The sequence below is a fragment of the Notothenia rossii genome, assembly GCF_949606895.1.
Source record: "Notothenia rossii genome assembly, chromosome: 9".
Lineage (NCBI taxonomy): Eukaryota > Metazoa > Chordata > Actinopteri > Perciformes > Nototheniidae > Notothenia > Notothenia rossii.
In genome coordinates, this window is record NC_136907.1 from 68,615,004 (window position 1) to 68,637,112 (window position 22,109).

At 41.0% G+C, this 22,109-nt stretch overlaps 1 protein-coding gene across 7 annotated transcripts in view; it reads right to left on the reverse strand.

The window, feature by feature from the left end:
• Window positions 1-221: 221 nt before the first annotated feature.
• pde1cb (phosphodiesterase 1C, calmodulin-dependent b) overlaps window positions 222-22,109 on the reverse strand; it is a 101,527-nt gene continuing 79,639 nt past the window's right edge. For 5 of the 7 annotated variants that reach the window (XM_079651901.1, XM_079651902.1, XM_079651906.1 and 2 more), the window contains 10 exons: window positions 21,322-21,450; window positions 20,708-20,809; window positions 17,232-17,352; window positions 15,938-16,019; window positions 8,823-8,943; window positions 6,907-7,058; window positions 6,386-6,463; window positions 5,283-5,516; window positions 4,540-4,602; window positions 222-3,925 (listed from right to left, as the gene is read on the reverse strand). In XM_079651901.1, the coding sequence (XP_079508027.1) occupies window positions 3,906-3,925; window positions 4,540-4,602; window positions 5,283-5,516; window positions 6,386-6,463; window positions 6,907-7,058; window positions 8,823-8,943; window positions 15,938-16,019; window positions 17,232-17,352; window positions 20,708-20,809; window positions 21,322-21,450 (1,102 nt within the window). In that variant the 3' untranslated portion in view covers window positions 222-3,905. The remainder of the gene's footprint in view (window positions 3,926-4,539; window positions 4,603-5,282; window positions 5,517-6,385; window positions 6,464-6,906; window positions 7,059-8,822; window positions 8,944-15,937; window positions 16,020-17,231; window positions 17,353-20,707; window positions 20,810-21,321; window positions 21,451-22,109) is intronic. The other 2 variants (XM_079651903.1, XM_079651904.1) reach the window with 1 other exon arrangement.

The following is a 22,109-nucleotide window of genomic DNA, read 5'->3' on the forward strand; positions in this document are numbered from 1 at the left end:
GGAACCTCATTTTCAACTATTTTCAGACATTTTAGAGACAATTTATGGATGAATCAAAAGAATGACGCACCCCTAGATTCTGCACTTCCCAAAAGAAAACGCTGAAACTCAACAGATTGATGTTTTATGTGTAAAATCAGCAGCATGCCTCTTTAAATGTCATTTAAAGACTGTATAGATTCTACGTTGTAAAGAAATAAAGACAGGCGGACAGGATCTGAGCCCTTTGAATCCAGATTTATTGATACAGCTGTGCAGTCAGAGCATGGTGGCACACACGGCCGCCTGGCCGGCGTGGGACAGTGACACACACATGCACGCGCACACACGCACGCACACGCACACGCACGCACACACACACACACACACACACACACACACACACACACACACACACACACACACACACACACACACACACACACACACACACACACACACACACACACACACACACACACACACACACACACACACACACACACACACACACACACACACACACACACACACACACACACACACACACACACACACACACACAGTCTTCATGGATGTAGTGGAGGGTTTAACCTAAGGTGGTTTTCTTCTGTTAGCCAGTTTGACTACTCACCTTAATGCTTTTGTATTAACATAACTTTTTATATTTAAACTTTATAATACGTCTACTTTTGATTTATATATGAAATCAAATTCTGTGGCATAAGCCTAATATGGTATATACAATATATGAGAATGAGATCTTTAAAGGGGGAAAAAAGTGCTGATATTTTCTTTTTTTATGTTTTTGGCGGTGAGTTGTTTACCAGCTTTAAACAGTCCACTGCGTCACTTTCTGTCTCTCATTCAATCCTTCATCTAGACACACACTCTCGTTCGTGAATGTACACACACACACACACACGCGCACACACACGCACACGCACACACACGCACACGCACACGCACACACACACACACACACACACACACACACACACACACACACACACACACACACACACATTCAAACTCTCATCGATAGAGCAGGTCACAGTGAGGAGATCAGAAATGCACATTAAGTATTTTTCGGCAGGTTCTCACACACGCTTTAGATCCATCTAACCTCAGTCACTAGAACAGTTTGAGATCCATCATTATAGAGTGATTCAGACTAACTAAACAAGGACACAAAGCATTAAACACACAACAAACAATCTGTTCCGTAGTAACAATTACAAAACACCGTGTTCAGAAGTCTTCACAGGTCATAAATACAGCTATGTTTGTGATTATGGTTGTATAAACTCTTGTTAAATACAGTAGCAGGTGAAAGACTGAGCAAACTACAGACTGTACATGTGTTGGTCCCTCGGTACAGAAAATATATTCTGCTTCACCGAGTATCAGGCAGGCTATTGGAGCACACGATGCGTTTGTTCTATTTATAAATCTATTTTTTTATATGATTGTTACATTTTAAATTGACAGTTTTCAGCCAATTACATTTTTCTGACTTCAGAGCTGGTGGCATTAAACATATCCAACAGACACACACTAAAACGAGACACCAGAGGAGACACAACTTGGAAAAATGTCATTACATGTTGAAGACGTTATTTTGGACAATCCAGCGAACAGTACAGTAAAAGTAAAATAAAAGATATACAGCTATAAAATAGATGTTTTCTACATGAAGAAAGAGCAAAATATACCACCATAAATACTTCTGAAAAACATCAAACGAGACACTTTTCAACAAAATAGAAGTCTTTACTCAAGACTGGAGTAATTGTAGGAAGATATGAATTGTTTTCTTTGACTGTACCTGGATCAGCACAGATTCAAATGACATCACACAGTGAATTGTCCTACAGGTGGAGAGAACATGTATATAGGCACACATTCAGCCAGCTGGCAGCTAACCACTGACTGTGTTCTTTAGGTCAAAGTTGCATTATGTGATAAACTGATTTTTATCCATACCAAAGTTCCTGGCATAATATCAGAATGAGTGTGTTTTAAAACAAATAGGCTACAAAATAAATCCTACATTTGTATATAAATGTTTAGGTGTGGAGTAGTTTAACCCCCATACAGTATAAACTATTTGTTTTAGTAAATGTACCAGTATTATTCTTTTATTGTTCTCCCATTGTGTTATGTTATATTGTAGTTATTGCCTGTACAGCACTTTGGTCAACTGAAGGTTGTTTTAAATGTGCTATATAAATAAATAAGGATTGAGATTGAGTATGCAAGTACAGTATACTTTAAAATAATAATAATAATAATAATAAATGATAATAGTAATAATAACATCAAAAAAAGTGCCCTTATTTGATCTTGGCACAATAACAAACATTTTGGGGATTTTCCCAAAATCATAAAAACATAAGGAGAACAAAATAATGACAGTTCACAGTTTATAGGGGAAATCATATCAATCATTATGCAACTGCCAAAATTGTATTTTTTCCTTCCAATTACACATATTAAGTATATAGTAAAAGCTTAACCAGCATTGCGGAGGTTCAATATGTTACATATGCACAGTAAGCAATATTTGCATCTCCTATACACAACATTACAAGCCTTCAAAACCAGGCAGAGGACCAAGAAGCAGAAACAGTTTGGACTCGTAGCCTCGGACGCATCACAGAAGCACGACGGATTCAACTGGCTGACAGGAGAGCGAGCACGCCGTAACTACGTGGAGAAAAACATCACACCAGCACCTCGTAGGCCGAGCTGCTGTAACATAACTGCAAAATAAAATACATACATGTTCTAATCCTGCAGCCATGTTGACTCTTTGCTACAGCTTGAGTACATATAAGAAGGCATCGAGAAGTCTTTTGACGAAGAAATGACACACAGTGTGAGGATAACTAGTGCATGACTCATGTGGGACACAAGAGAAGCAGAACAACTTTACAAAAAGAACAAGTAAAGGATTTTCATATAATACAAAAAAAAACCGATGTGTGATATGTTTGAAACGTAAAAGTTGCATTCTAATTTTTGGACATTTCTCACTGCAATATCTTACACTAAATCCAAAACAAACAAAAACATCTGTTGGTGGATTGTGGAATCGTATTCATACATGTACACACGTTGAATATTTACAGTAAAGAGGACAGAGACACAATATAAACATGGCTGGAGGAAACACATTTCACCATGTCTGATAGCCATAAGGAAATGAAACGTATTAAGGGACACACAATGTGCGATTGAAATGTGTTTGTTTAAACAGCAAGCACAGGAACAAGTCAGGGTTCTACATAGAGAGGGTGAGTTAAAGGAGTACTTTCTAGTAAAATAGTAGTGCTTTAAACCTGGGAATTACTCTACACATAAGCATGCTGTACATCCTGTGTAGCAGCTTCAAAAGTCCCTTTATTCTGCATTTCCCATAAATCTGCACCTTTAAATAAGTACCAAAATAAATAAGTGTGATCGTCCCTTTGTCCTTAAATAAACTTTTTTTTTCCTACACAGTTCTTTAAGTGTTCAAATATAATAGTGAGTGTAGACAGCGATACATAACAGCGGTGGGACAATGGCTACATGTCTGTGGCTGAGTTAGAAACACAACCCAAAGCAAGGTCAAAGATTGGCAAACAAAAGATAAGCCCATAATCGTGTCGCCGTAATAAGGTCCTTAGATCTTCTTCTGTTTCGTCTTCATCAGTAAGCAGGAAGGTAGGATTAATGCACGTGGGTAGAGCTCTGCCAACAGGAGCCTTGCAGTAAAATAAGAAAACAGTTGCTCACAGAGAGAAACGGAAGTGAAGGTGTCAGTTTCTTGGTGGCCTGTAGAGGGCGATGCAGCCCAAATAATGGACTTCCCTCTGGTCTGAGAGTGAGTCCTCTCAAACAGGTCAGTAGCTTTAGGGCGACAGCCCCAGAGAGGCAGCTCAGTCCATCGTAACCTCTGCTTTAGAAACACAGACATGGAGTAAAAAAGAGAGATTATAATGTTACAAACTGTTCTGAATTTCAGCAGGATGGTTCTATTTTCAAAAAAGTCAGTTCCTGAGTTTCTCATGATTAATAAATTGTCTCGGATGTGTTCAAAATATTGTTTGACTGCAGCTAGAAACTGTCTTAAAGTCAACATTTAAAGACATGACAGCTGACACTTTTATCCAAAGCAAATTACAATAGGTACAATAAACCATAGCGATACAAACTCAGAACAACTGTATTAGGTCCTCAAACATTTCTCCTAAAGCAGAGAACTATTCTAAAGTACATATATGATCTCTTTATAGCCTAAAGAAGAATTAGGGAGATTACATTAAAACAACAGTTCAAAACTAATTTCACAAGGTCATACATTAACCTAGTTTCTTGTTTATTAGTTGCAGTATTTTTGCTCTAAGATTGTTTCAATAAACTCCATATTATTCTTATTCTTGCAGGACTGTTGCATTAGACTGTATTAGTTCTACATGTAGCTGGCTCTACCTTACCAAATGGCATCTCTGTGTGGACACTTGAGTTCATGTGTTTTTTGTCAGAAGCCGTGGGCTGCAGGAATGAACTCACCAGCGTCTCCTTTGTTCTTGTTTTCTTCCCCCACTGGAGACTCAGTCCCTTCAGACAACTCTCCTGAAGAGTGAGAAGAGTCGTGTTATTCCTCACACTGACTCACATTCAGTGGCGGCAAACATTTACTCTTTCCAAACAACAAAATGAAATCCTCAAAGCATCCTCTCTACTTCAAAAAGTTTGTGAAAACCCCCTGCCTGACCTGCCAGTCAGCCATTATGCATCCATGGTGTGCAGCTAAACACTGCTCAAACCCACAGAACTGTGTTTTAAAGTCTAGTGGACTTATTCTAGCATTGGATAAAAACATGAAGAAACTACTTATCATTCACATAATACAAATACAAATAATAATAGACTTGACTTATAAAGCACCTTTAGTTATAAAGTGCTTTCACATTCAAATAAACAGAGAGCGAGTGAAATAAACAGCATCTCAACATTACACATAGAGTAAAACACATAGAAAATAATACAACTAAAATAAAAAGATTAAGAATAAATGAAAAATTAAAAGCCATTTTCTTTAGCTTGACAAATGGTGTATAACATAAATAAACACATCTCCTACACTTTGCTATAACCCCTTTATATAAGAGTCAGTCACACAGGATTATATGTTTCACTGTAGATCTTTTACTTTCATTGCAACATGCTGACTGTTCCTATGGATCATTTAGGACTTATACATCTCCATCTGTCACATCGTGCTCTGGGATTTAACAGTGAAAGGGCCGCACCGTTCTGCAGGGGGGGGTTCTTGAGTGAGGGGCTCTCCGGCTGCGCTTCCTGCTCCAGTTCCTCCGTGTTACCATCTGGTGTTTGGCTGACCTCTGCTGACCCCGGCTCCTCCCCCTCCGGTTGGTCCTCCGTTGGTTCAGGCTGTTCTGGTTCTGTCTGGACCTCCCGGGGCTCCATGGCTTCTTCCTGCTGGGCCTGCTCCTCCAGATCCCTTTTAGCTCTCTCCTCCGCCTCTGAGGTCACATGGGGGGTGGGGGGCATGTTAGCATATGAGTCTGCATTCACTAATCTAACTTAAAGGTCCCCTTTTATACTGTTTTTCATCAATGTATTATAGCTCTCAGATATATACAGAACGTGTCTCGGAAGTGTTTGGCTTGAAACACCAAACAGGTCATTGTAGCATTACCCATAATCCCCTCTGTTTCAGCCCTGTTTCAAAAGTGCTGATTCTGTGTCTGTTACTTTAGATGAAAATAAGGAGCCCCTCCCCACGCCCCTCTGAGAGAGATTTGGTTAAAAAGACCACAATGGTGCTCTAGGAGGAAATTCAGGTGATAAGGTGAGGGGGGGGGGGGGGTGTTACCTTGTTACCTTGGCTGGTGATTGGCTAATGGTTACACAAGCCAAGAAAATCGATATGACATCATCAAGTGGCCAAAATCTGATCAGCTCATTTTCAGACAGGTTTCTATATACAGTAAATGGATCAGGACAAAAAGCGAGAGAATCTTTTTTCCTGAAACTTTCCGAGGGGACACATGTTGATGTATACAATACTTGTATGGATTTTGCACAATAGGTGATATTTGTTCTGTTTCAGACCTGATAAAAGACATATTTCTATAACATTTCTATGATTGTTTACCTAAACCTTTAATGACTTAGTTAGTGGCCACTTGGAGGCAGCAGAAACAACCTGCAGACACATTCATCAGCATTAAGTTGACATGGTAAACAGCTGCCTATTTACACATCCTGCAATTAAGGAGGAACATCAGCATTCATTCAGAGTTGGGTGTTTGTTTCTACGAACTCCTGAGGGAAATATCTGGATCTAAGCTGCTAAATGCTCCACTGTGCACACTAGCTATTCTCTTACTGTGTGTCTCTGCTGTTTGGTGCAGAGCAGGAAGGTTACAGTGGGTTGTCTGAAGCTTTTTTGCTGGAGGAACAGATTCTGTTGGGGAAAGTTGACCAAACATTAAAGTCGACTGGAAACCTGAGCTGAAAGAAGCGAAGACACTGTGTAGATCCACAAACTGATTATCACTACAAGCAATAGGTTTTGCATACAGATAATAATCAGAGGATAACACTATGTTTCTTCCTACTTATGGGTGCTTGATTACAAAAGTGGTGCCATCTTGATCATGTAAATATTCAAATAAAAACATATGCAAGAGGACAGGCTGTTCTGTGAATATCCCAAAGGAATGCAGGTCAGTTCAAATCACCCTCTCTGTAAGCTAAGCTTTGCAGATGTTAAGAGCATTGCAGCTTTATGACAAATCATTGTGAATCTCATGATCTATTCAGACGGATCAGGTTTACCAGGACAATCCCCAAAAGGCCTTTTTTCCCCCTGTATGATATGTTGGTTGTTGTAAGGGTGTACTGTACCTTTAGCAGCCTGAGATTTCCACCTCTCTCTGTTCTGGTAAACCTCTTCGTTCCACAGAGCCTTGAAGTTCTTCAGGTCCACCATCAGCAGAGAGCTCTGTCCCGACGAGCTGCTGAGCCTCTTGGTCTCATCTGAGCTAATACTGTTCAGACTGGACAGGAAAACCAGAGGAAGGAAGGTCCTTTAAGTTAAAGAAGCGGAATGCCTTCACTTGAAGGAATATATTTGCTGTATTTCTTTCAGAATGAACAAGATTACCTTAAAACTCAGAGAACGTGTGGTGTGGTTTTTCTGAATGAACGAGATATCTCAAATACCCAAAAGATGCACTAATTCACTTGAGAGCTCAATTTCACGGAATTCAGGTTTGAGACACTGGAGCTACTGGTGTCTTCAATAAAAGAACGATTGAATATAGATGGTGCGGTTTACAAAGCGCTGTTGGAGACGCAACCAGACACAGGTGAGAGCTTCTCCCAGGATTAAGTCAAGTTAAAGGAGCACCTACCTATTTTCACACGTTAAGTATTGAGAGCTACTCAGCTAATCAGATTGGAAAGAGTTTAACATTGTATTTTGTTCTTCTTGGATGAGCTCTAGAAAGTTTCAGAGCGTGGTTTGAGAATCTATATCTTTAAAAGAGGCCCTGCTTTAAAAGAACACTATAAAAGAAGTAGGTATGTTCGGCATGCGTCTGATGAAAGCACATACTTTGTTCTAAAGACAGGATATTTCGCCCTGTGCGGCTTCAATTCTGTCCTTTATCTTTCCAAATATGTCTCTTGTGAGTCACACAACGTTATGGACATTTCTGTGTGTTCCTTTTAGGGATTCGTTTTTTTCAATTCCTCTCCTGGGGCTCACACATGTCTGTTGGAGGACCAACAGATCAACAGACTGACATTTCTATTCCTAGATTGTCTAAAAATAAAATGCGCTTTGAGACTCAGAGGCACGTTAAGAGAAGAAGAGAGAAAGACAGGTTGATCATCTGAAGCAGGCCGGGAAGGCAGATAGTTAAAGATGATTGAAAACAGCTATAAATGTTAAGGGAAGTCCAGAAGCACCCAGGCGCGTACGATACCAAGGAGAGAGAACAAATGGAAACACTCTCTGAGACTTCCACGCCGTTAACTTGGGCTGGAGTCACTGAGTGATGCTAATGACTGCAGTTGAGGCTGGTATTGATGTGCAGGTGCAACGAAAGATGAAGAGCCAGACTCTCCAAGTGCTGCTGTGTTTTTTCAAAAAGTCTCACTTTCAAAGATACTAATTACAGTCTTAACTTATATTTCATTACCTTTCTCTGGATGGTTTAAAAAGTAACGCCAGAGTAAGTTGAATTTACCTTCTTATTAGCAGGGTTTCAAAGCCTTGCACATACCTGATTAAGTATGCGGGAGGAAGGAAAGTACTCAGCCAATTAATGAAGCCGGCGAATGCAAAAAGACGTTGTTTTGTACCAGGAGAGACTTTTGAGAATGCAAAAGCTTCAATGAAGCCCACTGTTCATCTCAGAGAAGAGGAGACGGGATGAGGAGTTTAGCATCTCTAAAATGTCAATTTCAAGGTGTGTGGCTTTGCCCAAATGAAAGGTGGAGACATTTCCACGCACATAAATTGATTATTCATGGGAGACTCATCTGCTGTTCTCCATTCAGCCATTAGATATGCTGTTATTGCAGAGAGATGTTGAGCTTTAATCACGTCATTGAGCCAGCAGTTACTCAGACAGGTATGAGAGGTGAAGGGTAGAAAACAGTAGATTCTCCATCCTTGATTAAGCTGGCTGCTTGATTAAAATGGGCCCAGATTTGCATATTGTCACCCACTTCCATCTGCTCAGTCCTGCTACTCAGCAGCATGCAAACTCTTTGTTTGCAAATGATTTCTTAGAGAAAGTGCTGAAACCTACCTTGAGCGTCTAAAGCCAGCAACACCTGCATGGGAGGCCTCGTCGATGAGCGGTTTGACGATCCGCTCCATCATGTCCGTCAGCACAGTGAAGGTGGGCACCACGATGAAGTCGATGAACCCTGGTGACAAAGATATCAGCAAACCAGTTTATAAATCAATATGTTTTGATTTAGGTGTTTATATTGTATAATGAAGACTGGGGTGTGTAAAAGACCTGAAGAATCACTGTAACGCTGGCATTCTTAATATTAAGAATGTTAATAATGATTATCAAGGTTTCAAAATGGAGCAATGGATTTATGAACTTCAGAAATGACATTAAAGAAAAACCTCAATATTTTTAGACAGGGATCAATGGGGATGTTTGCAACTAAGACCGAGCAGAGCAACACGAGAAACGAATAGACACGGCTAACATTGAACTAATGGAAACCGTTTTTTTCTCTAAGGTAACGGAGAATTCTTTAAGATGAAGTTACGGACCTAGTCGAAAGGTCATCTTGTTATTATATGCACATACATGGCATAAGAAAGGCATAGAGGGAAGCTCAATGCTCACTTTATAAAGAGCAGTAAGCCATGGGGTCAATCTGCAGTAACCCAAAATACATAATCATCTACGTATAGGTCAATTCTGGTTCCTTTCCAGAGATATGACACCATAGTCAAACTACCTAAAACAGCCTAGGCAAAGAGAGATTGTGAAATATCAATAATGTGCCCAAGAAGTGCAAAGACATACAAATACATTGAAAAACGATTTCCCTGCCACAACCTCTGCATGCAGCCACAACAAAGAAACATTCAGTGACATTTTATATTTATTCTAGAAAGACCCATAAAATATGATCTTGAAGAACGGAGTCAACTTTATCATAAATCAGGTCTCTATTAAGTACCGGTACACTGTTCTCTGTCCTTTTTTGCTATTTGGCAACACACATGTCCAGCTCATTATCGTACACAGGTGTAATTTGCATACACTCGATATTCCTCTTAGCAGAAGGACAAAGAAAGGACATATACATAAGCTGGCATCCTTCTGCTTTGTGTATTCATTTGGTAACAGGGTATATGCAGGAATCCTGAAGTCAAATTTAATACCTTTTAAGACCTTTTTTAAGACCCTTTCCATACATTTTAAGACCTCATCGCAACTTTGAGTTCTAACCGGTTACATTGGCTACACACTTTACCTCAAATTTACTATATTGATTGTAAGATAGCAAAACTAAACAGAGTGCAGACAGACTACTGAAGCCTCCTTTCCACATGAACTTCAACCTCTCTGTGAAGGTCAGGTTTAATGCAGTATGCTGCTTTGTTGCTTCTGTACTCTGTGCTCTTTCATTCCAGTAAAACTCCTCAGAAAACATTAGAAACCAGTATTTGACCAATAAACAAAACAATTGACAAAACTTTGAACTATGAAATATGTTAAACTTTGGTGAGCTTCAGCGGGGTAATCCCATATAGGAGCTCCCTCACAAATACCCAGGGGTTAAATTGGGCTGGGGCTGTCCGGGGCTAAGCCCTGGCACCAGTGCCGGTTCTACGGGGTGGCACGGGGTGGCAGCTGCCACCTCAGAAAAATGCCTTGCCACCCCAGCTGCCACCCCATTTGGCAGCTTTGTTTTGAAAGAAAAGTTGTGGCTCATCGGACATTTATGAGAGAAAATCTCTAATGTCCGAGTGCAAGTGAATGCAGCACAAGACGCGAGCCTTGTAACCCCTCCCCCCCCTGGCGCGAGCTTGGAAATATGATTGGCGGCGATTTCATTTGAACGGGAGGACAGCGCAAAACGAGAAGCATTTCGGATACAAGTAGACAGAAGGAATGAGGTATTTGCGGTCAGGGTATGACTGGGGTAGGCTACAGCCATACCAATAAATGGCTTAGTCCCACCATGAAAAATGATGTTAAAGTAAGCAAAATAAAGTCTGCCAACTCGCGCAGAATAAATTGCACAGGCAGCCGTTAGTAAGATTGATTTCAGTAGCCACTTGTATGGAAATACCGAAGAGAAACGGTTTTGAAAACTTTTGTCACGTAGTGATCGTCTTCTCAATAGAACATCTTTGATAATGTCTTCTGGCCAATCAGAATCAAGATAACGGCGTGGTGTTGTTGCAGGAAGTCCCGACGGAGAATACTTTTGCTGTAGTACATATCGATATACATCGGTACAACTATAAGACCCCACGGTTTGATGATTGATAGGTGTGTGGGCTGTCTTTCATTTTGACACACAGAACAATGGGGGCTATCCACCCTTATCCACAAAGTAAAGTAATTCACACAGCCTCTCCCCTCTCCTCTCTGTGAGGAGCAGCAGGTTCAGCTTTCAGAACAAAGTAACAGAAAACTAAAATGGCATTCATTTTTTTGAATACGTTGTGTAGTAATATATATTTATTTATTTTTCTTCTCAAGAGAGCACCAGAATGTGTATTTGATGTTAGTATTTCAAAAAATCTCCTGGGGGAGAATCCACCCAGACCCCTCTGCAGGGGTTGGGTTTTCAGCATGTCAACTCTTTGACCTGTGGGGAAATTGCAGGATTGGCTCCAGGTCGCCCTTTTTATTTGCTACAAGACAAATGTGCCTTTTTATTTCATACAGTTCAATTTGGATTGAGACAGGGAAATAATATAAACCTCACGCGTGGCGTTTCACTGTCAAGGGGAGCGTGTATGTAATTACATTCAGTGATGCAAACACAGGTATGGTGAAAAAAGAGAGAACTATTCGAAGCAGGAAAAAAACAGTGTAATATACCATCTGACAAAGGCCTGCGCTATAATCCTTCAATTAACTGACTATTCTTTATAATATACTCAGATCAATAGGAGACAGAGATGTTAAGTTATAAATCAAGGGTTTTTATTATTATTTACAGCAGGGGTGGGGAACCTTTTTCCTTTCAATTTTTACAACATCCTCCGAGGTCCGTACAAATTATTGAACTCAACCTCTGCTTAAAAAAAGTAAAATCCCAGCCAATTCATTTGGCCTTTCTTTCATGCTGTGCAAAGAAAAAGCAACCTCTTAAATCCAGATATCTTACCATGACTCGCGCATGGTAAGATATGCATGCATGCATGTGCACGGTGTGGCATGACCACCAAAACAGAAAGATATGGACACAAGATGTGTGCAAATGTATTTAGTATCCATGTGAACATGATTTAAGTGGGGGGGACCTAACCTTCTCTAGGTGGGTCCGGGAAGATTTTTTTTTAAATATTGAAGTTAAAAGCATCAATCTGGTGCACTTTGAGAGCAACATGAGGAGATCTATGGATACATATTTCAAAACCCATTTGTAACAGAACTGTAAGCAGATTTTTCTTTTGGGATATTTTACAAATCACTCCCCTTTTAAACTCTATTCTTGTTATTTTTAACAACTTTTTTGTTACTGCCATATAGTATTTTATACCAGTTTTTTAGTCTCTAATGTCTCATTAATAACTATAAGGATCATATCAAGGTGTTCCTTAACCTCACTGAGCTGAGGTTATTTGAGCCTCTCAGGAGAGAGCTCTCTTCCACCTGGTTGTAGAAAAGCTCTTTAAATTCGTTAGCATAGCTAGCTAACCAGATGCTAATAACAACAGATCGCCACTGTGCTTACAACTAAAGACACAGCCACGCAAACACTGCGGCATGTGTACGGCTCCTTATGGGTACTGCAATATTTGAAGAGCTGGAGCTGCGTTCCGGTGCTCTCCGTAAGCACTCTAGTCTAGTCTACACTCCTTTCAGACGAGACATAACCACGTGAAGACACGTTACGCTCGTGTTGTGTTCAAGGAACCTGTCATTGGCCAGGAAAAACAGGCACTCGCTTGTCCGTCAGTCGAACGGACTAACGGACCGACTAACGGACGGACCCCCACCCCCCCCCCAAACGAAAACTCTTCGGTTCTCCACGAATTACACAAGTCACCCAAAGCAGCGTTAAAAAAGCGGGAGGCGCCGAAAAGCGACTAATTTGCATCACTGTACATTGCAAATACTGACTTGAGCCCCACCACTGTATGGGTTAGCCCTACCACAGATTACCCAACACAAATACTGACTTGAGCCCCACCACTGTATGGGTTAGCCCTACCACAGATTACCCAACACAAATACTGACTTGAGCCCCACCACTGTATGGGTTAGCCCTACCACAGATTACCCAACACAAATACTGACTTGAGCCCCACCACTGTATGGGTTAGCCCTACCATAGATTACCCAACAAAAATACTGACTTGAGCCCCACCACTGTATGGGTTAGCCCTACCATAGATTACCCAACAAAAATACTGACTTGAGCCCCACCACTGTATGGGTTAGCCCTGCCATAGATTACCCAACAAAAATACTGACTTGAGCCCCACCACTGTATGGGTTAGCCCTGCCATAGATTACCCAACAAAAATACTGACTTGAGCCCCACCACTGTACGGGTTAGCCCTACCATAGATTACCCAACAAAAATACTGACTTGAGCCCCACCACTGTATGGGTTAGCCCTACCACAGATTACCCAACAAAAATACTGACTTGAGCCCCACCACTGTATGGGTTAGCCCTACCACAGATTACCCAACACAAATACTCTGGCGCCGCAACTGTTTGCGGTCTACTATGACAGAGAAGAGCCTGTCAAGTTTGGCTGTACTCAGCATTGAATCAAAACGCACCATAGCTTTAAATCTTAATACGTTTGTGAGGTGTTTTGCTGAACAAGATGGAAATCGCCACATTCAGCTGTTATAGGCATGCCAACTTGATGCTCTGCTCACGGATGAGTCGATGAGAATAATAAACTGTTTAAGAAGATGACCTTACATGTGTAAATATATGTTTCTTCTTTGTGGGGGTCTGCCCCCAAAAAACAGTTTCAAGTCCTGAGAACGGACTTTCCACTGGATCATAAATTCAGCGATGTATGTTTTAGCTGAATACACATTTTTTAACCCTAACTGATGCAGTTAGTCACTTCTTTAATGTTTGTTCTTTCTGATGTAAAGTCCAGGTTGTAACTGATTGCAATGAAGTCGTGGGGCGCTGAACTGTTCCTTTGATTCTTTTGAATTATGATATAATTACTGGTCTTTCAAATGTGAAGGAGGGTGAGCAAGAATCTTGAGGAACGTTCATCATTAACTCCTCCAAAAAATATAGTTTATTCAATAATGAATGAATATGTGAATCATAACAGTGATTGACAGCTGATAGGAATAATATGATTGTTAATATTATCATATTCATACAGACACACATCGATGAGACAGTTAATTAATGTACTTATTGCAGCAGTCTGCATATTTGGTAACCCTGCTGGTCTAAGAGTTAAACCAACTCATTCAGTTAAAATTCATTAAATGACGTGTGCCACCTTATATATTTATATTTAAGGCTTTACTGATGTGCCACAATAATCTCACCTAATGTTATTGAGTTAAAATATCAATATTGTGGCTTTCCAAGTTAACATTGATCGATATGACTGCGATTAAATCAGCATATACTTCTGCCAGGGGATGCCCCCCCTGAAATTCTCCTGCCACCCTCTGGCCACCCCATGAATATTTGTCTAGATCCGCCCCTGCCTGGCACATAGGACGATGCTCTGACGTCATCACCCTCACACATTTGTCATATGTTTACAAAAAAGGATATATATGTTAAGACTTTTCTCGTTCTTAATATAGACTATATTTAGGGTCTATATGTGTTGACTTTACTTTAAAATAGCAGATCTCTGTGACCGTATATAGTTTGGCTTAGACCCCGGCCCCACACGGTAAAACGCATACGCAAGCGCAAAAAAGGCTTCCTTTCAAACGCATTCGATTCATTAACGTGTCCGTTCACACTAGACCGCTGCAAATGCTGGAAACGATGTAGTACTATGTCATGCCTGTAAGTGGCGCTGCTGCCGCCCGAAATACACCAAAAGCAGCGAAGAAGAACCCGGAGCATGGTTGCCATGGTTGCCCTTCTGTTTATTCTCCTCGGTGGACGGCGTGTTCTCCTGCTGTATCTCTCAGGTAGTCCACCAGCAGATGAAAAACACCCACCTCTCCGCCTTTTCCAAGGAACGAGGGGACCGTGCGGCAGTTTCCGTAAAAAAAATGTTCCGCCGGTCAACATGTCCGTTAAAGTTTAAATCTTCCGTACAAAATTAGGAAAGTGCCGGTCAGAGGTCTTCTTTGTTATTTATTGAGCTTTAAAACAAATTGATAACGACTCTGTTCTCTGTATAATAATATAATAATATTTAATAAACGGTGACTGCCTCTCTTTTCCTCCCCCTCTTCTGACAGCCCAGCAGCAGGAGGAGACGTGGGGAGAGGGAGGCGGGCTCTTTCATCGTTATCAGAAAATGATCATATAGGGCACACACGGAGCCGTTGGACCCCCAGAGCGTTGCGTATGCCGGTCTTCCCACCTTGGGACCCGTTACCGTAGTCGTTTATTCCCCCCCCCTCCCCCCACACACACAGAGCGGAGCAAGGCAACGAAACTTAAAATAATAAGCAGCATTTTACGGCGCGCTATGCATGGGGCCGCCTTGTGGGGTTTCCCGACATGTCGTTTCAGTAAATTAAAGGGTGTTTCATGTTGTCGTTGCTGTGGGACTTCTTAATACCTTGGAAAATGCCATTTAATACTTTTTAATACTTTTTAAAAGCCTTAATTTTCGCTAAATTGATTTATCAACTTTTAATACTTTTTAAGACCCCGCGGACACCCTGGGTAATTTTGGACTTTGATGAACTTGATTATTAAGATGCCTGTTGATTTGAAGTAGGCCCTGCTTGCTTTTTATGAAGAGGAAACCTTCTTTCTGAAATGTAACATTCTTGATCACACACACACACACGCACACGCGCACACACACACACACACACACACACACACACACACACACACACACACACACACACACACACACACACACACACACACACACACACACACACACACACACACACACACACACACACACACACACACACACACACACACACACACACACACACACACACACACACACACACACACACACACACACAGGTGGTGAGAGTAAAGATGCAGAAGCCACTCACCGATCTGGGACTGGGCCACCATTGTTGACTTCCTGTCGCAGAGCGGAGAGAACGGCAGGCCCAGCTCTGATTCTTTGTCCCCCTGAAAACAGCAGCCACCTCGGTCAGAGCCAATCTCAGTTTCTCTATGAAAATGTGCCGCAGCCTCCAGACATAATACGGCATACACTCACACTTCTATCATCAGGCTTTGGATTTGTCTGCCCCCCCGCCCCGAGTGCTTTTGGGCCACAAATGTGTTTCATTTTCTCCCTCTGATGTTTTTTGTCACAAAGAGATGAGATGTGGAGTCGGGAGGCAATGTTCTTTGGAGGAGCTATTTATCGGAGATTCGTATCCCGGGAGATAAAGGCCTCGTGAAAAAAGCCACAATAACAATAGCACTGATAATGAGAACAATGTGGATTCATAATGGAAGAGATGAAAGCAATGTGGCCCCAGTTAGACCGCTGTCCCTCTTTTTGACAAACAAATCCACAATCTAATATTTATAGCCATTGTTTTAAAAAAGAGCTAATGTTCTACATTTTAATCTGCAATGGAGCCAAGTCATGGGAGGATTTTTAATGATGACAACGAGCAGAGTGCCTGCAATTAAACTTATAAACATGACTGCAGTGCTTTGGGGGCTAGAGTTATGCAGAAGAACCATATTAAATCAATCAGTCATTATTGTAAACCTAGTCTGAACACACAATGAAAACTAATAACAGTTTTTGTTGCAACCAGCACCAAAGGAGCGGCTACAAGTATTGAGAGTGTACTACTGTGAGGACGTTTTGAATCCATTTCAAAACTGGTGTTTCATCTTCTGGCAATCCTCCCTGGAGAAGAGTTTCTCAACAGCTCGTCCAATAGAGACTCTTTTTCACATTGCAGGAAAAGCACAGGTGTGACATGAAAGCCAAGAATTTTCCATCTCAACTTTTGAGGCCAAAGTATATAAATATTTTTTTTGGAAATATCTGAAACTTACTGACAAATGGGTTGAACTCCCATCTGCTGAGGAAGATCATGTGACACAATCTAAAGCTGAAGTGCGGCAACTAAATGTACCGGTATGCTATTTTCAAGAATAAGAACGAGATCTGAAGGCCAGGTTAGGTTTTACAACTCAAGGGCTCTAGAAGTGTGTTGCTTTTTGTAATCGCATCATTGAAATGGTTGTTTATCTATGAAAATATCAATATCTATGTCTGTTTATGTTACTAGTTGAAAAGCACGGCATGTCACCTGTACATATTCAAAGCACTGAAGAACACACTGGACCAGCCTCTTTGGAATACACACTGACCTGTCTGAAGAACTCCTCCAGTAGAGAGGTGGTCCAGCGGTGGTGGAGGTCCCAATTTTTGGCCGGGTGGCTGATGTCTGCCGTGTGCAGCAGCAGGGACAGGGCTTTGGGCTTGTCAATGCTGCAAAACAGACCAAGATATTCAACTGTTAATTAATGAATCCTGCACCAAGCCTATTAATACGTCACCTTAATGACTACAGGTGCAGCAAAAAGGTTTTACTGTCACTCTAATAACTCAGTGAGGCCAAACACCTTCAACATAAAACCTGCAACAAGGTTATTGAAAAATACCAAGCCAGGGAAGGATACAAGAACATTTCTGAAACACTGAGCGTCCCTGAAGACTGAAGGGTCAATCATAAAAGAAATGGGAAAAATGTGGCACAGCTGCGAATGTTTTTCCATCAATCTGTCCACAAAAAATGACTTTCTGTGCAAGAACAGCTCCAATAAAATGTTTAAAAATTCATAGGAGAGAAACGTTTTCACAGTCTTGTACAGTATGTTCAGTAAAGTATCTACTTTTCCCGTTTAAAACGTATCAACATTAGGCATACATTCTTCAGTTAAAGCAGTAGACCTATGTATTCAGACTGAAAATAAGTTTAAAAGGATAAGTTCCTCATTCGCCTAACTCAAATACTTTTGTTAGCTTTGACCATCATTTAAATGCATTTTTACACGAAATAACTGTAGATGTTATCGCCCATTGCTTACATGGGAGTCTCTGAGAGAGGGATCAACTCACAGTCAATGTGCATGGATATTGTTTTATAATAGACTTGGTTGAAATGTAAAACCTATTATCCTAGCGTAACATGTGCACCAATCATTTCAACTGCTACTGTGTAATATACAGTAGCAGTTGAAATGGTTATACTCAACAGAGTAGCAGGTGGAGTATAAACTCACCATTGCAGGTTGAATATTTCAAAAGAAAAGGCAATATCAATTGACGTCTATTAGCATGGGCTTTGAAGCACAGACATCTATAGACAGAGAAACTTCCATCTGAAAAGATATTTTTTAAAGCCCATAAAGATTCCCCATCATACTGCCTCCGCTAGGCAAATCGGTTCTTCACACTGGAACAAGTGTGAAGACGCATCATCTCACCTCATCAGACATCAGTGGTGTCTGAGATATCACCTGATAATAACCATATCAACATATCATGTTAAATGGACTGACGCATGAATGAACAGACACAGTGCAATATGGAAATAGGCACACGACTGAAAACACACACACGCACGCACACACACAGACACACACAAGTACACACACACACAGCACAAGGTTAAACAGAGGTGAGAAGGACTGGCTCAAATTTCCCCTCGTTCCATTTGCGGCAGATTGGGTCTTAAAGAGCATTCAAAGCAGGCCTGGAGCAGACCGGCTTGAATGACCTTACATTAAAGTCTATTCAGCAATACAGCTTCCTGCAGACTGCAATCTTGTTTATGTGCGCTTGTGTGTGTACCCTATTACGTAGCTTGGTGATTACCTTCCTGTCAGCACTCTTTGAATTATAAGATATAACTCATAAGCAGGAATCTCAATGTTGTTGATTCGTACATGTGTTTCTCAGGAAGCTGCTTATCGCCACATCACTGCTTTCTGAGCATTTTTCTAAATCATGATGAGTACTGCGCGACATCACAGTGAAAAGAAATACCCCAAGGTCAACGAGTTTCTTCCAGCTTTCTCTCGTAAGCGTTGCAGCTCCATCAGCAGTGATGACTCATCTCGTCATATGATAGTTTGCTTGATAGCTCTCTTTTGTTTTGCAATCTGCTTTTTTTTGTCTGCATGTAGAGCAGTCCCGGCTATCAGTCAGTGTAGAAAGTGCTGTGATTGAAATGTGTGAAAAGGAAGTACTGGTAGTCGGGCTGTTCTGTTCTAAAAGGAATATTTATTTCTGCAATGTAACGTTTTGATTTGACACAGAACACTTTGGTACACTATCAGAATAGGAGCAGGTAACAACACGCTCCCTAGAAAACACACAGCAAACAGCAATCTTTGTCAATGGACACTGCTGTAACGAATCCTTCATTCTTAGTGAAGTGGAATTCTGTAATTTTTTGTTTCTTTTTTTTTGTATTTTGTAAATTGTGTAACTTGCTGCTGTTAAATACCATCAAACTATGTGCAATAGGTGCTATATGTGCAATATATACATTATATACATATGCCATTAAGAACGTTATATACCTGGCTGCTAAATCCTAAGAAATGTTACAGGATTTGTATTTTGAAAAGTATTTTTTTTACTTTTATTTTTTTAATTATATTTTGTATTATATCATAACTTAGTAACATTAAGCTGTCTGTGGCTCTTTCCTGCTGTAACGATGCAGATTTCCCCTCCGTGGGACTAATGAAGGTCTTCTGATTCTGTAATGGACCAGTACCTAATTCAAATGTTCTACGCCTTGACAATTGGGACAGGGGGAAAGGGGTTAGACATTCAGAAAGGTCCCATGGCCAATCCAAGGTTGTTGTGGTTACGGCACGCGCTATCAAGGAGCTCCATGTTATGTTCTCCATATTTATTTATTTTTAGTCAGTAATCTACCTTTTGGCAGGCATGCTAGCTTATTAACGAGTACAGCAAAGATAAACTTATACTGTTCAGAGGACCTAAATAAAATATGTTTGCTCACATCATTAAATATTAGTGACTTCAAGAGTTAGAGTTTATATAAGCGTCAATATTTACGCTCAGTGACCAATATTATGATTATTGTTCCTTCTAGCTACCAGGATACGACAATGGTTCAAGCGACGGCAGTTACTGTACTACTAGGGTTCATGTTGTCAGTTATACAGCAGTATGTTTTTAAAAACATTAAAGTTTAAGTTGTATGCAAGTGTTGCAGAAAACAAGAAGCAGAACATTAGTGCTGGGAAACAGAATATTTGATAGCTTTTGGGACGCTAATGTTCTCCAGCAGGTCATCTTAGCTCGAGCCTTCTATAGTGTGCCAGAGAAACTGGCAGCAACTTTTGTGCCGCAGGCTGTTTTTCACCGCAGTGAGCAAATACATTTCACCATGCCCAAGCTGGTGTGACTACACTATAACTCTTGTGGAAGTCCTGTGTAGACTTCCAGCACACACAACATCCAGTGTTTGTGCCTGAGAGGGCATGTAGTATTACCCTACTGTATACCTGTGCTGAACAATGCATGACACTGGTTCTAGTTAATACTCATTCCTTTTTTATTTTGAGCAAACAACACGCGAGCAACAGATATCGTCCCAATCCCCATCTGATGTAAACATTCATGTGCGTTGTGTTTTAGTGCACCCTCAGGGCAGGGCTAATTGGGTTGTAAACAACTGGAGGTTAGTACACAGTGGCTCATGGCAGGGTTAATGAGGATGCAAATGGCTGGGATGAGGGCAGAGAGTGTAAACAGTAGGAAAGGAACAACAACAAAAGCAACAGCAGTGAAGTGAACGTACCCCTCAGGCTGTTGTAGGGAGTTCTTCATGGCCTTAACCTGCTGGAAGTGGCAGGACATGTCTGTGGCCAGCACCATCTCCACCACCAGAGCCCGCAGCTCTCTGGAGGAAAGCAGAGGAACGAGGAGAGAGAAGTGAGAGGGAAACACGAGGCCATGTGCTGTGTGATGAACCGGCAAACTCGCAGGTAATAAAAGCAGACTTATTTCGGATGTGGCTAAAAGTAAAGTCAGCCAACACAGTTTTTGAGAGCTATTTATAATATCTGCTTTGACAAGTCCCAGCTTATGTCTTAAGAAATCGGATTGCCGCTTTCTCTCTTTAATGTATTTATCACACATAACAGTTCCATTTAGCACAAAGTTGTTGGACCTTGAAGGGGATGCAACTCTTCTGATGTTCTCTCCACTGAGCACAGTTGTGAGTCTTGTAAAATGAGAGATAAGGTCATGTTGGGGCGATATGTACATCGTGAAACTGTTCCGCTTGACCTGCCTCTCGATTTGACTTGAACTAGTAAATCTCTGAGTTGTTTCTTCTGCTGCTGTCCCTCAGCTCTTTCACCTCCCTGTCTCTCCTCCTCTTACTGTCTGTCTCATATCTGTCTCACTGACCTCCAGTCGTCCTTGGAGAGGTTGTAGAGGATGTTCATCTCATCGTCCTCCTGCAGCAGGCGGTAGGCGGCGCTGACGTGGTGACTTTCCAACACCGAGCGGTCATTGTACAGGATAGCTGTGTCTGACCTGTCGGGGAGAAAGCAGAGCAATAGTTATCTAGGTCTTTATTGGCAAGAACAGCTTATAGAGGGATAATAGACCCCTCAAAATGGCTACTACTAAATCGACTGTCTCAAATTGTAATGATTGTGTGCATTGCTTGAATTTGACTTAACAGACTGTATGTGGTTTGTCTTGTGTGTCATGTTTTGCATTTTGTCTTTTTGTTTATGTATGTCTGTAAGTGGTTGCTATTGTCGGGACCCCCTTGAAAACAAGATGGTGCATCTCAAGGGGTTTATCCCAACGAATAAAAATGTCTATATATACTCCTTCAATGTATCTTGTGTCACTTTGAGGGAGTCCGCTGTCTGAAGGGAGACTATTCAGGGACAACATCAAACACAAAAACAACACAACAAAGCCCATGATTGGTTTATGCATAACATCTACGCCATTCTACGATACCAATAATATATCAAAAGAAACGTTCCTATTGTCAAGACATACAGTATGCAAACAATACAAATCACATTGAGCTAATGGGGCTCCATGTATTTACTATATGGACCCTCAGTATGTCATTGACAATTGCCTATACGGAAACAAGATCCAACATGTGATTACTATCTCGTCGAGCAAGAATAAATGTGTAACACAAGACGTAGAAAAGTTCTTTATTTACG